This window comes from Pinus tabuliformis, chromosome 2_2, assembly GCF_031772625.1.
Source record: "Pinus tabuliformis cultivar Carrire ecotype Pingquan chromosome 2_2, CPIR1, whole genome shotgun sequence".
Classification (NCBI taxonomy): domain Eukaryota; kingdom Viridiplantae; phylum Streptophyta; class Pinopsida; order Pinales; family Pinaceae; genus Pinus; species Pinus tabuliformis.
Window position 1 is genome coordinate 1,051,498,267 of NC_142300.1, and position 16,840 is coordinate 1,051,515,106.

Below are 16,840 nucleotides of genomic sequence, written 5' to 3' on the forward strand. Positions count from 1 at the left end.
TTCAGTTTTTGTTGTACCTACTCCTCCTCTCATGGATTCGACCCTTGAGGCTAGGATGAGTTTATTTGAGGCCTATATCATGTAATATTTTTAAATATGGAACATCACAATAAAAACTAAATTACAGAGCATAAAACATTCAACAATAATGCACAACTTTCACACACCAACTCGATCTTATTTCATTAACATAGGCATATGTTTATACATATGCAGAGGTATTGAGATTTTGTCAACTCCACAAATTTCTCAATCAATAACTCCACAAATCACTCCATAATTCTCTCAACAATCATCCATAAATCTCTCACCTGTCATTCCACTAATTTCTCCATAAATCTCTCACTAAAAACAAATTTAATTATTGAATATTTGACAAATGATCCATTATTCCATCATTTCTCCCTGATAATGATCATTTGCAAATATTCCAAGATCATCTATAAATTTGCAGAACTTTTCCTTAGACAGTGCTTTGGTGAATATATCAGCTACTTGTTTATCTGTTCTGCGGTACTCAATCTCGATCACTCCTTGCTGAACCAGATCCCGAACAAAATGAAACTGAATATCAATATGGTTGGTCTTCTTATGGAAAACTGGATTCTTGGTAATCTGAATAGTACTTTGATTATCACACATCAACTGAGTGGGTTTCTCTTGTTGTTCATGTAGGTCCTCTAGAATTCTTCTTAACCAAACTGCTTCACATGTTGCTGTCGCTGCCGCTTTATACTTTGCTTCTGCTGTCAAGAGAGAAATTGTTGATTACTTATTAGTACTCCAAGTAATTGCTGCTGAACCCATATTGAATGAATACCTTGAAGTTGGTTTCCTGTCATCCATACATCTAGCCTAATCTGAATCTACATAACCAATCAACCTGAAATATTCTATAGACCTATATACCAAACCATAACGAACTGTTCCACACAGATATCTTAAAAACCTCTTTGCTGCTTTCTAATGCAATTCCTTAGGTTCTGCCATAAATCTTGATACCATACTGACTGCAAAAGAAATATCTAGTCGAGTTGTAGTTAAGTAGATCAAACTTCCAATCAATTGACTATACAAAGTAACATCAACTGAATTGGAGCCATCATGTCTGTATAACTTCAACCCAAATTCCAAAGGAGTTGTCGCGGGATTGCAACTCAACATTCTGAACTTCTTCAAAATGTCCCAAGTATACTTGGCTTGTGAGATGAAAATATCATCTTCCTTCTACCAAACTTCAATACCCAAGAAATAATGTAACTCACCAAGATCTGTCATCTCAAACTCAACACTCATATGTGACTTAAACCTTTGCAATAGTTTTGTACTATTCCCTGTGTAGATCAAATCATCAACATATAAGACAACTATCAGAATGTCATGTCCTGAATGAAATATATAGAAATTAGGCTCAGATAAACTTTTAACCAAGCCATGGTCCTGAAAATATTTATCAATTCTTGAATACCATGCCCTTGGCGCTTGCTTAAGACCATATAAGGCCTTCTTCAACTTATAAACATAATCTTCTTTTCCTAGGACTTCAAAACCTTCAAACTACTCCACATAAATTTCTTCATCCACATAACCATTTATAAAGGTTAATTTAACATCCATTTGAAAAATTGGCCACTTGTATTGTGTAACTAATACAAGAACCATCCTGATTGTATCCAACTTTGCCACTGGGGCAAATGTCTCAGTATAATCAATTCGTTGTTTTTGTGCATAGCCCTTTGCAACTAAACGAGCCTTATACTTATCAATTGTGCCATCTGGTTTATACTTGGTTTTATAAACCCACTTAGTGCCAATTACATCTTTTCCCTTTGGTAATTTGACCACGTCCCATTTATCATTTTTCACCAAGGCACTCATTTATGCTTCCATAGCTTCATTCCATTCATTCTTTCTTGATGCTTCTGCATAATCCTGTGGTTCATCCATTTTCATTACCTGTCCCATAAGTTCATAATTCACTAGATAACTTTGAGATCTAGTAACCCTTCTTTCAAAATTTCTATCCAACATACTGCTTTCTGAATGACCCCTTTCAAGCCACTTAGGCTTCTTCTTAACTTCATCTTCTTTTACTAACTCAGAATTTGAATCATCACCAATATTCACTGCATCATTCTTCAATTTAAACTGTACCTGTTCTGGATGATAGACTCCCTTCTCATCAAACACAACACCTCTTCTTATTATCACGTTCTTTGCCTCTAGATCAAACAACCTGTAACTTCTTGTTTCAATATTGTCTCCAATAAAGATACACTTCACACTCTTATCATCCAATTTCTTCCTCTTTTCCTTAGGAACATGTGCATATGCAGTACAACCAAAAACTTTCATATGTGAAACACTTGGTTTGTATCCTGACCATGCTTCTTCTGGAGTCAAATTCAACACTGCCTTTATAGGACATCTGTTAAGAGTGTATACTGGTTCAGCCCAAAACTTATTTCCAAGTGAATTAGTTTTTAACATGCTTCTAGCCATTTCAACTATGGTCCTATTCTTCCTCTCTGCAACACCATTTTGTTGAGGAGAATATGAATTAGTAAACTCTCGCTTTATTCCATTCTTCCTACAATAATTCAAAAACTCATTTGACTTGTATTCTCCCCCATTATCTATTCTTAGGGTGAGAATTTGTAGACAACTTTGCTTTTCAAATAAATCCTTAAACTCAAGAAAATGAGAAAACACTTCAGACTTCTCCTTTAGAAAATACACCCATGTCTTCCTATAATAATCATCAATGAAAGTGAGAAAATAGCGTGCCTTTCCAAAAGACACAATCTCCATTGGACCACATAAATCTGAATGTACCAATGCTAGACGTTCTCTAGCCTTCCATGTTCTATCTGAGAAACTTTCCCTGTGTTGTTTCCCAAAAATACACCCTTCACATACATCATCATCCAACTTGATATAAGGAATACCATCCACCATGTTCTGCTTTCTTAACAACACCAAACTCTGAAAATTTAGATGTCCCATCCTATAATGCCAAAGCTTACTATTTGTATCTTCTGTTGTATTCAAACTTTGTGAATTACTTGACTCAAAGGAGAGCTTGAAAATTCTGTCTTAAGTCATTTCACCTCTTGCTACAATTGCATTTTTATTCAACTTATCCATGATTAAGTATTCTTTATTATCAAACACTAACTTGTAGTTTTTCTCCATCATCTATCCTACAGAAAGTAGGTTCTTCTTCAATGCTGGTGTCAACAAAGTGTCTTCAATTAACTTCTTCTTTCCATGTAATGTTGGTATTGCAACCATGCCTTTCCCTTTCACCTCAGAAACACTATCATCACCAAATATGACTTTACCAGAATAATTGTCATTAATTTTGGTAAACAACTCCTCTTGAGATGTCATATGAGTTGAACATATCGAATCAATATACCATGCTTCACTTTCTTCACTATGTGCCATCAAACTTGAGATGAATAACTTCTTATTCCTAGTTTCTTCAACAATTGTATTAGCGCCTTTTCGCTTCGTATCTCGCATTTTTTCATAACAATATCTTTCAAGATGGCCAAATTTTTGGCAATAATAACACTGTGGTCCTCCACCTCTTCCTCCATTTCTGCCTCCATCTCTTCCTTGTCCTCTTCTGCCAGATCCATCTCTGCCTCTTCCTCTAAACTGGTTGGGATTTCTGCCTCTACCTCTTGAAGGTGATGCATTTCCTTGTGAACTTTGTTGATTTCTATTTTGACTCTGATTATGATATTGACCCCTACTCCTTCCTCTTTCTCTATGCTTTTCGGAAAAGGCATTTTCTACTTGCTCAGATGGTTGATTCTCTTCAATAGTTAACAAGAATCCACTTAATTCATCAATTTTCATGGTATTTAAATCTTTGGAGACCATAATATTGGTAGTGACCATCTAAAACTTAGGCAAAACACTTCTTAAAATCTTCTCAATTAGCCTTCTTTCTGGAACATCTTCACCTAATGACCTCATTTCATTAACAAGATCTTGCATTTTTGTGATGTAATCGTGAATGGATTCATTACTTTTCATATGGGCATTTTCAAAATTCCTCCTTAATGTTTGAAGTTTAGCTACAACCACACCTTCAAATGTGTTCTTTAAGATATCCCATGCTTCTTTAGATGATATTGCACCACTGGTTCTTGGAAATATAGATTCTTCAAGAGCACTGCCTATAAGTGAAAGTGCTTCATTATCTTTCTTAATAAGTTCCTTAAAATATTTCTTTTCATCGTCACTTAATGCTTTGAATTCATCAGGAGAAGGCATATTGTATCCATCAGTTACAAGTTCCCATAAATCTTTAGTGATGAATATAGGCTGCATACATTTGCTCCAATAAAAATAGTTTGTGCCAACAAGTTTAGGCAATACAATACTGCTTGTTGCCATGATGAGAGTAAGAGAGAGTGATAGAGAGAAAATGCAAAAGAACACAATGTGTCCCACTTCAACCTTGGACAAGAACCAAATGTCCCAAAAATTGGGACTCAACCACTACCAAAGAATATCTTCCTTTTTTTATTAAAAGAGAAAGCAATATAAAAATGACGCAACAAATGCGCTATTACAACCAATTTCTCCTTAAAAAAGATAATCATAAATAAAAGTGATTAATACTTCTCACCTTCTATTTTCATCTCATCATCTCACTCACGAATACCCGACATTACAAAATATCCATTTTAAGAAATTGCAAATGGACCCTCAATTTCAAATTAAATACAAGCTCAATTAAATTTCATGCTCTTTCCACTAATTCTCTCTCTTCACTCGTTATCTTAGCAAATAAGTCAAAATATGATAGTAATGGTTTTCAAATACGTTAACTTATGCGAGAGGTGAATTTCACACCGTTTAAGCATTAAAAAAAATATAACGTTGGGAATACCAAAAAAAATAAAATTTGTGGGAGATTTCACGTAGGTTCAATGCATGCAGGAATGTCCCAATCATGTGGTTTGACCTTAATTAATAAAAGGAACCAGTTCAAGTACGTCCAACGTTCAAATATGGATCACAATAATTTTTCCACGTTGACAAAGTACTCCACAACAACTTTACACATAGATCTTTCTCATTGTCCAACGCTGCACACAGAGTCATTCACACGACACGCTAGAACATACTCCACGCTGGTGATTGCATGGTTTCTTTCATCAATGCAACTCTGCTCCATGCAGAATTCAAAATAAGCATAGATTATTCGACGTAAGAACAAGATTTTCTTCAACAAAGATTTTCTCCAACGCAAAAATTCAGCAAAGATTTTCTCCAACACAGAACAAGATTTTCTTCAACACATGTCTTCAACGCATAGCCATCCACAAGCATTCTGCTCCGACTGCTCACACGTTTATCTGCATGCACATGGTCTACAACAATTCTCCAACGTTCACATTGTCAAAACAAAATTCTTTATAAAAGCAATACCAACGGAAAGAAAGGACAGTAAAAAGAAAATTGCAGTATTAACAACATTCATTCTCTTCTCGGCAATGGCTCTAATACCAAATGAAAGATGGAACATCACAATAAAAACTAAATTACAGAGCACAAAACATTCAACAATAATGCACAATTCTCACACACTAACTCATCTTATTTCATTAACATAGGCATATATTTATACATGAGGAGAGGTATTGAGATTTTGTCAACTCCGCAAATTTCTCAATTAATAACTCCACAAATCACTCCATAATTCTCTCAACAATCATCCATAAATATCTCACCTATCATTCCACTAATTTCTCCATAACTCTGTCACTAAAAACAACAATTTTAATTATTGAATATTTGACAAATGATCCATTATTCCATCATCTTTCAGTGATTCTATAGGTTGGACTCTATTGGATGTTGTATTAGTGTTTCAGACTTTGGCATGAAATATATTGAATGAGTTGCAACTATTTTGGTGGGATTCTTGTGGCATGGTATTTTGACATCGTTTCCTCTTCAGTTACATATGTATGAATGTTTTGTACCTTTCATGATCCATTTCACTTTAAATATGTTTGATTTTCAAGGTGTCATAAGCAGAATTCATCTTCTATGCTATGTTTTTGGAAAATAATAATAAATTGTTTCATTTCTTCAGTTTAAAAAGTATTCATGGTTTTCATGCTCTTTTTACCACCTCACCAGTCTAAACCATTTCATTACTATACTACAAAGTATTAAAGTAACTTGCCTACCTTGCTCCATTAGATGTTTGCAACTCTGATTCTCTTTTGCCCTGACCTAATTCACTCTCTGACCTAAGTCACTCATACAGTGACTACCCCAATCAAAATCAACTCAAACAACCCCCCTGAGCAACTATATCTTGCCTAAGATCCTAATCCATCCATCCCTATTGGCTGTGATCCTTTGGAGAGAGCCCTCTCCAGCTTGGTAGGGCTAGCTACCAAGTCAAAAGATTGGTCTGTGGTTACCTTAGTTGCACTCTTCTTCAGCCTTGGAGATCCGAAGGAGTGATAACACATCCTACTCTGTAGTCTTAAGAAAATGGCTTCTAATGTACACCAAGAGTCGAAAACCCTTGACATTACCCTATATCACCATGGATTAGTTAAAATCCTCATTGAAGCACATCAGAGATCCATGGGAGACAATTGAGAAAATGTTTTGGTCCACAATCATTTTATATAATTTCAGGAGGAAGAAATGGTTATTAAAACTAGAAGAAGCCAGCACATAATAGCCTCAAACCCTAACCCTGAATCCATTAATGTAGAATAGGGTTTGACTTTTGATGAGGCAAAGCAAATGGAAATCTCATGAGATGTACTAGAAGATAATACTCCTCTTTGTAAATTCTTGGAAAATATTACATAGGAAAATGAAAAAAAAAGATGTTATAAGGAAGAAATCCGACACAAGTGTCAAGTAGTGTGATGAAAAATAAGTAGAACCAGAGGATAAGGAACAAATGAAAAGGAGCAAAAGAAAAATTATCCAAAAGACAAAGGAGTCAAAAGTGAAATTGAGAAGGAGAAAATACATTTATAAGCGTCTAAGTATACCATCACCAGAGATAGTTGACTTTGATGAGGAAGAGCATAACATAAGTGAAGAAGCCATAGCATCAACACTTTATCAAACTCCAAGTCCAACCACAAAGACAACTAAAATTGACCTAGTCCAACAAAAAATCTATGATTATGTGGAATCATTGGAGAAAAGAGCATAACAAAAGGTAAATTCCCCTTTCCAAAATAAATATGAAAATTCTTTCAATGAAGAAGCTCCTTTGACTAATGATGTTCCTAAAAAATAATATAAATTAGAATATACTTTAAAACAAGATATATATGAGTTAGAAGTATTGAACAAGCATCTCAAACAAGAGAATTGTTGGGTGTGGAGCCTGATTATTTTCCTGATTGTTCAGATGGTTTTTGTTTCATCCACATTGGATCCCTGTTCCTAATGGGGTAGAAACGCCACCCTTTTAGCTGCCATCAGGGGGGTCCAGGTGGGGCGATGGTGAATTTTATGAGCCTCCTCTGTGGAAGGGGTAGTGCTCTCGAAGCTAAAAATAGATGAAAAATTGCCTTGTAAAATATCGTAATTTCGTAGTCAATTTGGGCCATTCATTCAACAAATGATTTGACAGTAGAATTTATGGTTTTTATCCTAGAAGGAAATCCTTAGTTTATATGAGGGAATTGTATTGTGGTTGTGTATTATTATTCTGAGTGAGAAGGAGAGGAGAGCCTGTGTGAGAGCGAAGAGGAAATTACAGCGGATCTGTTGTAGGTTGTATCTATTCATTTTTCTAAATAATACAAAAGGAAGGATTGGTTGTTTCTCCATGGACGTAGCCTAAATAAGGTGAACAACATATATCTGTGTCTCTCTTGTTTTATGCATTTTTGTATTTGTGTTTCCGCAATATGTTGCTTATTTCATTGCTTCGTTAATTAATTTCTAACAAGAATGAGGCAATAAAAGTACATAATGGAATCCCGAAGGCTCAAAACGATAGCATACTCCTACATTTGTGCCACTAGTATAAGAAGAACAAGAAACTCAAGGCTAATTGTAGGTTCCTTAAAAGCAAAGTTAAAGGGTTGCATAGTAATATTTTAATGAAGAAACCAAAAGTAACATGCAGTGTTAAGAAGAAGAACAAAGGCACTAGCTTGGATGTCTTCAACCAAGATTGAGAGATAGTATAATGAAGTATTGGGGAAATTTTGAAGTTTTGATACATGAGGACATGCAAAACCCTCGGTGTGGGGGAATGTTGTAGTCCAAATTTGTCTTCTTTTTTACAACCCTTTTTTCTTTCCTTTTCATCCTTTTCATAATAGTTTGTTACATTTCCAAGTTGAAAGGACACTTAAGTTATGCTCAAACATCATAAAAGGTATCAATAATTCATGTTTTATAAGCTACTATTTCTTTATGAAATTTAATGAAAACATTCCTATAACTATTGAATTGCACTCATTATGTAGCTAACCAAAGATTTTGCAACCACATCCATGGTTGGAAGGGTTTCGATGCATTAGAGAAGGAATAAAGGACACAGGTAGATGGAAAATGATTAACACATGGACATCCAGCTATCATAGTGATCTGGCAAGTCACCCAGTTTGAGAGATCTAATGGTCAAACCAAAAGTCAGTTATGGTTATCACACTCCAACGATGCGCAGGATTTGAAGGCGGTTCACGTTGTAATCAAGTGAGCGTGGAACTGGACAAGTATAATTTATAGTTGATATTTCAAATCAAAATATTCTCATTATTTTTTCTTTCAGTAGCAAAGCATGAGAATAAAAACTCCAATTTCGATTTCATTTCTTAGTTGTCGAAGTAGAAAATTGCTTCTCGACTTATGACTCTTAAGGAAGTTATTTAATAGAATATTATAAAAGGCCCTGAGGTGAAGTAATAGACATCATTATTTTTTTAAATTTTTAATCACTTGTTATTTGAATATTTTGGCATTTAATACAAATACTTTGTTCTTTGGTGACCAGTGTCCGACTAAGTGATTTGATATTCAATTTCATGCTTGCACTCGGTAGGAGGGCCCCCAGAGTGCTGTAAGGCTAGATTAGTTTCTAGTTATGTTAATTTCAATTCATTATATGATTATTACTTTCTTCACTGCAAGTTGTTGATGTTTTTAATTATTTTGTCCATTGATTTCTAGTTTAATTTCCAGTATTTTGAACAGGTTGAGCATGCATAAAAAGATCAAATATTTATTTTTCATGAGTTATTTCATTTAGTTATTTTCATTTTGATTTCATGAGTAATGAACATAGAAATTTTTAATCATAACTGCGCACATTAGTAATCCTTCTGAGTTACATTTTAGCTTGTTGAAGTATTTCGATTTAGATTTATTCTTCTGTTGAGTATAACATAATTACAATTTGCCAAAGAATTTAGAACATTTCAATTTCTTGCAAGGAGAAATATAATTTCAATTTTTCCATTAGAATAGATTTTTCAGTTTAGTTCAAGTAGAATAATATTCCATTCTTGTTTCCATAGATTATATTTCAATTCAGTTCTAGTAGAGTAACTTTTAATTTTCATTGCAATAGATTAAATTTTGATTTAGTTTGATAAATTAAAATTTTTAATTGATATCACTTTGAAAATTGATTTCTTTCAAAAGAGTAATTTTCATGAAAATAACATGTTCTTTGAAATGTTTTGACTTAATCTAGTCCCATTTATATTTGGTAGAATTTCATCTTTTAAAATCAAGAATAGATTTCCTAGCATATATTGTGCATGTGCACTTCACAAGTACATGCACCTTCGTTGAAAATTAATGAATTAATTTAACCATCAATTAAATTTCCCAACAATGAGCCCATTATGGTCTATCATAAGTGTAAATTTCCTACCAAGGAGGTAATGCCTTCACATCTTCAAAACATGAATGATGAAATCCAACTCTAGATCACGAGTCACATAATTCACCTCATGTTCATTTAACTTTCAAGACTCATAACATACTATTTGTCCTTCCTACATCAAGAATCCACCAAGTCCTTCCTTTCAGGCATCTGTGCACACCATGAAATATTTGGTCCAAAATTTTGTTGAAGTGGACAATCTCCTTTCCTATGGTTTTCACCACATGTCCAACAATTTAGTGGCTCTCGTCCCTGAAGTTTAAACTGCCCTGCTACTGGTTGTTGCACATTTCTTTTAACAACACTATTAGGCTTCTGGTGAAATTTATTTGCAGGGGTTGGATGCTTACCTTCCCTATTTTCTTAACTTTTCTTAGGTCAATTCGTCTTATGTCTAGCACTGTTCTTTGCCTGCCAATTACCCTTAATTTATGGCATGTGTTCTTATTGATCATAGCAGCGCTTCAACTTCTTAATAGCATCTTTTAGACTCAGTCGTTGTAGCAACTCAATTTTATCTATGAATGTCATAAGTAGCTGACTAATAGATATTTGAGTCTTGGGTTTCTCATCTTTGAGGTATGGCACATACCTCAATAGTTCTAGGAACTTGGTGACATGATCATCATCTATTAATTTCCCCACTTTGAGTTCATAGAATTCCTTGGCCTTACCATCATAATAACGCACAGAAAAATATTTCTCTCTAAAGAGATTTTACAATATTTCTACCTTTTTCTCGCCAGCCCGCTTTGCAACAATTGCATAGAGGTTAAATAGGAATAGATTTTTTATGAATGACTAGGAATAAAATGATAGAAAAAGATCAAAAGCCCCCACCTAAATCCACAAAACCAAAGGGATCAGTGAGCCTTGGGAGAACAACTTTTATAGACAAAATTGTAAGAAAAGGAGAGTCTCAAGCATCAGTAGGATTCTGGTCTGTCTCTGGAAAAAGCACTACTGTAATCCCTCAGGCAGTAGGCTCACCATCTATGGCCTGCACTGAGATTCATAGCCAAATTGGAGGATATGAATAGAGTTTTCAGGTTACACGAAATTTACATTCTGATCATATACAAGAGGGAAAATCATGCAACTTAAGAGAAGGAGAGGGAGAAACCAGTGGAACTACTAAGACATGACCTCAACTATCTAAACAAGGATCTCCTGTGATCCTAGATCTAGGTAGTACTGCAAAACCAACTTGGATTGTGAATCCTCCACTTACTCAAATAACACCCCCTAAAATCCCTGAAGGATATTGGCACATTTTTTACCAAATGGGGAATCTACCACCTCAAGGTCAGACATTGACATTGGAATACCCCATATTCAACCAAGTGGCCAATGCCTCGATGAAAACAATTCCCTTGCAAAGCATACCAACTTTTCATGGGATGATCACAGAGGATCTGGATGCCTTCTTATTCGAGTTTGATGTCCTCTGCAGAGGGTATGACTATACCACCGACCCTCAAAAACTATAACTATTCTCCTCTACTCTAAAAGCAATAGCCTTGAGATGGTTCATGGGTTTAGGCGAACATACTATTAACTCTCAGGATGACATGAAAACTTCTTTCCTCAGTAGATACTAGGACTTTTGCAATATTAGGGAATTAAAAGATGAAATCTTTAAGATGACTGCACAGGATAATGAAACTCTAGAAGAATATGTTGAACGGTTTCACTATAATTTGCAGAGATCTCCTCACACCACTTTACCAAAAGAAGTCATAAGAGCTATCTTAATTAAAGGAATGAAAGAAGAATGGATATAAACTTTAAATTTTATGGGGAAAGGAGATATTTCTCAAGACGATTATGATGAAATCATTCACCTGTGTATCAGGTGTTCACGAAGTAGCACACACACCAAGTCAGGAAGTCGAGATCCTATGACCAGGGGAAGCAAACCACACAGTGGAGGCGTAATAAGAATGCAAATCGGTAACTTCCTGGAAGAATTCAAGACGAACATCGTGGGAACCCTTATAATGCAGCTAGATGTCCTACAGGCTAAATAAAAACAAGCCTTAACAGAACAAAACTTGGTCATTTTCTTCCCATGCTGCAGGAAGAAGCACAACCAACGGGAGTGTCCATTGGACATGGTCCAGACATATGCCATCTGCACCAAATATCACACCACTGAACAATGTCCATCACTTCTAGGACTAAAAGCCGTTTTCAAAGAAGCAGAAGAAGATATGGAACTGGTGTATTTAATGAACCAGCATCTACAGTGGCAGGCCAAACCCACAGGTATGTCACAAGACACATCCCAGTTCTTTCCTTCTTCACCATTTAATCAACAATAGAACCCTGGGGCAACATGGCAAGGCTAGTCACCTTACTCGAATTGGAAATCACAACCATTCCCAATGACACCTTGGCCAACTCAGTCCTTTTTGGGTAATGGCTCGCCAAATTATCCTTTTACTCCTGTTTGGAAAGGTAATCCATATCCATCCCAGTGGCCTGCCTCTACTTCTCAAAATTCGAGCTGGTCTCCAAATTGGCAATGACCTTTGGGGATATCCAATACACCTACGGGAACAGGTCCTCAAACTCAACCTACATTATCAATCCCATGTCCATTACAGCAAAATCCTCAACCCCTTCTACATCCTCAATTGCCAACTCAACCGAATCCAAATGCTAATAACAGACCAGTTTAGCTGGTGCAGATTGTTGAAAGCTCAGGCCATGAGATTGAACAAAAAGAATGTAATGAACTTAGATTTAGGTCAGTATGCATCATCACCCTTGAGGAAAACAGAGACCAACCATCAATTGAGTTAGAAACCTTCCCTGTACACATACCATCAACTGTACTTGACACATAAATAAAACAAGGGGAAGATACAAAAGAACATAAAGACCCTAAAAAACTCATAGTCACTTCTCCCTCGTTCCCCGAAAGGTTAACAATACCTAAACCAATTGTTTATCCATATTTTGTTCTTGTAGGGGAACTAAAAAATATTTGTATTAAAATTCCTCTCCTCTAGGCCATCCAAGATATTCCTATTTATGTTAAAATGATTAAAGAGCTATGTGTAAAGAAGCCTATGAGGAAAGCAAAAAATTCACCCACCATTCATGTTGTAGGGACCTTATATGATTTTCTCTTGGGAGAGGAAACCCCGACAAAGTATGAAGATCCTAGGAATCCTATAGTTACAATTCAATATATGGCCGCTCCTTTCCAAACACACTAGTTGATCTAAGTGTAGCCATTAACATCTTAACAACAGAAACCTGTCAGACACTTGGTATTACAACTCTGGAACCAACCACCACTCTGCTAGAACTGGTTGATCGTTCAGTGGTAAGGCCAGAGGGAACTTTATAGGATATTACGATTTCTATTGATTCATGGGAGTATCCAGTAGATTTTCTCACTATAAACCCAAAGAGTCGATTGGATGGGCACCCTTTGATTTTGGGTCGACCTTGGCTGGCAACAGTCGATGCTTACATAGGCTGTCGGGAGGGCATCATGACTATTGCTAAAGGGGATGTTGTAAAAAATCTTGTTTTATATCCTCCTGCCAAACCAAGTCTACCCATTGTAAAAATACATAAACAACTACCCGCTTACCTGGAAGAAAGAATTCGTTCACCTTTTATAGTAGCAGAGGCACTTGAATTCAAGGATCATACCAAAGATGATGTTATCAACAATTTTATCAATCAGCCAGCTAACGTGGACAATGTCAAATGACAACTGTTAAAATCAATTCTTGATAATGAAGCCTTGGAAGACGCTTTCAAAGATACTGATGATCAACATATCTAGACAACTACTTTTCATAACAACGAGCCTGTTGAAATTGAACCAAGCAAAGTATTAAACATTAATGGTAGCCTGGACAGTGACCAACAACAAAAACTCATTTAGGTCTTTCAAAAATATAAAGGGGCTTTTGCCTGGGACTATCCTAATATGAAGGGCATGGACCCATAGTTATGTATGCATCATATCTACACTGAAAAGAATGCTCAACCTATCTGGTAGCCTCAATGGAGATTGAATCTGCATCTCAAGGACATTGTAAAAGAAGAGCTATAGAAGCTGCTAGACGTGAATTTCATTTGTCCCATTTCGGATAGCAAATGGGTCTCTCCATTGGTAGTTCTACCTAAGAAAAACGGGAAGTGGCGTATCTATGTGGATTATCGGGAATTGAACAAGGCAACAAAGAAAGATCACTTCCCTCTTCCATGTATTGATTAAGTCCTTGATACTCTGGCAGGGAAGCAGTTCTTTTCCTTTCTAGATGGCTTCAACGACTGCAGTCAGATTCAAATTGCCCCTGAAGACCAAGACAAAACAACCTTCACTTGTCCACGGGGTACATTCGCTTACAGAGTGTTACCATTTGGCTTATGCAACACCCCGACTATGTTTCAAAGAGCTATACTCAGCATTTTTTTTTATCCAATAAATGAGGGACTTGAAGTTTACATGGAGGACTTTACCCTGTATGTGGATGAATTTTATCAAGAGCTACAAACATTAGAGAAGGTTTTGGAATGATGCATCACTACCAAGTTCTGTTTAAGCAATCTCAAGTGTCACATGATGATGACAAAAGGTGTAATCCTGGGACATTACATTTCTACAGTAGGGATATAGGTAGATCCAACAAAGATACATGTGATTCTCTTACTACCTACAACCTGTACTCAGACTAAGTTACACAACCTCCTTTGATATGCAGGCTATTATCACAGGTTTATCAAAAACTTTTCACAAATTTCTGCGCCTTTATATGCTTTAACTGGAAATGTTGATTGTAAATGGTCTGACAAATGTGACATAGCTTTTACATATTTAAAGAAACTAGTTTTGATGACACCAGTATTACGTGTAACTAACTAGGAGTTACCCTTTCACATCTCCATGGATGCGTCAGATGTAGCAATAGGCGCTATCCTCGGCCCACAGGAGGACATAAAACCTTATTCTATATATTATATCAGCAAAAATCTTATTGCTGCCGAACTTAATTATACAGTAACAAAAAAGGAATTCTTAGCTGTCATTTATGTCATAAACAAATTTAGAAATTATATAACTATCTATCAAGTTTTTTTGTATACTAATCATTTTGTCATTATAAAATTATTACAAATGGTCGAGTGACTCGTTGGTTATTTCTTTTGCAGGAGTTTGATATCACCATCAAAGATCGTCCAGGGAAGGAAAACCCAGTCGCTGATTTTCTATCTCGAGTTCCAAAAGTAAATGATCCATTGGCAGTGGACAACCAATTTCCAGATGAACATGTGTTTGTCGTAGCAGTCAAAATTCCATGGTATGCAGATGTAGAAAACTATCTGGCAGTAGGAAAGCTGCCCAAGCACCTGACTGCAAGGGAAAGGAAACAGATTATCCACCGCAGTGCTCGATTTTCTTGGATTGGTGGATACCTTTTTCACACAGGGTCTGAGATGTGTATACACAAATGCATTCGTGAGGATGAGATTTATGACATCCTAAAGGCTTGCCATTATGAGCCCTGTGGAGGACACTTCTGGGCTATTATTGGCCCACTATTTTTAAAGATGCTAAGAAATATGCCTAAGCTTGTGATAGCTTCCAAAGGATGGGCCAACCTGGTCAATCTTATGAAATGCTACGGCAGCCCCAACTGGTAATAGAACCTTTCGAACGATGGGCATTGGACTTTGTTGGCCCATTTCATCCACCATCAAATCAAAAGGCCTACATACTAGTTTCCACAGGTTATGTAACAAAGTGGGTAGAAACAGTAGATTTTCCAAGAGCTACAAAAGAAGCTATAATTAATTTCATTTTTGGGCTATTTGTGCGGTATGTTTTACCTCGAGAAGTGATAATGGATGGAGGAGGGAAATTTGTAGGACACAAGAATACAACCACTCTAAGGAACCACCACATTACACATATAGTCACTTCCCCTATCACCTGCAGGTGAACAGGCAGGTTGAAAGCACCAATAAGGTCATCGAAGCAATTCTGACCAAAACAATCTCAAGACATCGGCGGGACTAGGCTGTTAGACTACTAAAGGCCTTGTGGGCCTATCGCACAACCTGGAAAAATACTACTAGATATTCTTCATACCAACTTTTATTTGGCAAAGAACCTATCTTTCCTATTGAATTTGAAATAAAGACTCTAAGAACAACTCAGGAAGTGGGATTGGATCTGACAGAGGCCCAAACTAAACGACTTCAAAAAATAAATGAATTGTACAAAGCTCGACTAATTTCTCTACAACACACCACAATTATTCAACAGTAAATGGAAAAGTGGCACGACAGTCTTATTAAAAAGAAGATGTTTCAAAAAGGAGATTAGGCACTCCTCTATGACTCCAGATTCCAAGACTTTCTGGGCAAGTTACATACAAGGTGGCTTGACCCCTAGGAAATTCAAGAAGTACATAGCAATGGTACTCTCACTCTAACCACCATTGACGGGTTTGGCCATTCTTTCAAGGTGAATGGCCATCGGGCGCGTTTTTATCACAAACCACTCACCAAGGAGTCTTTTTGTCAACAAGTACATGATGACCCCACTATGCAAATTTTAGCTGCAGGGAGCGATGACCTGGAAGATTTTCTTTCATAAAAATGTATCTTTCTTCAGTTGTAAATAATGTATATATTCTTGGTTGCAATCTAGTTAGGCATCACTATGTAAATATGAGGATTTCTCTTGTTTTTGGGTATGTTTAGTGATTCTTGTTCAATCAATTGAACAACACTCTTTTGTGTGTGTTTTGTTGTTCAATCGATTGAACGATTGTTGTTCAATCAATTGAACAACACTTTTTGTGTTTGCTATTTAATCAATTGAACGATTGTTGTTCAACCAATCGAATAACATTTTTTTGTGTTTTTATGTTCAATCAATCAAATGAT

At 36.1% G+C, this 16,840-nt stretch overlaps 1 protein-coding gene across 1 annotated transcript; it reads right to left on the reverse strand.

Annotated features, from left to right (window-relative positions):
- Nucleotides 1-3,912: 3,912 nt before the first annotated feature.
- Nucleotides 3,913-4,413, reverse strand: LOC149196988 (uncharacterized). Its single transcript, XM_089408520.1, has one exon. It carries the CDS (start codon nt 4,411-4,413, stop codon nt 3,913-3,915), a length of 501 nt encoding a protein of 166 aa, XP_089264646.1.
- Nucleotides 4,414-16,840: the final 12,427 nt, after the last annotated feature.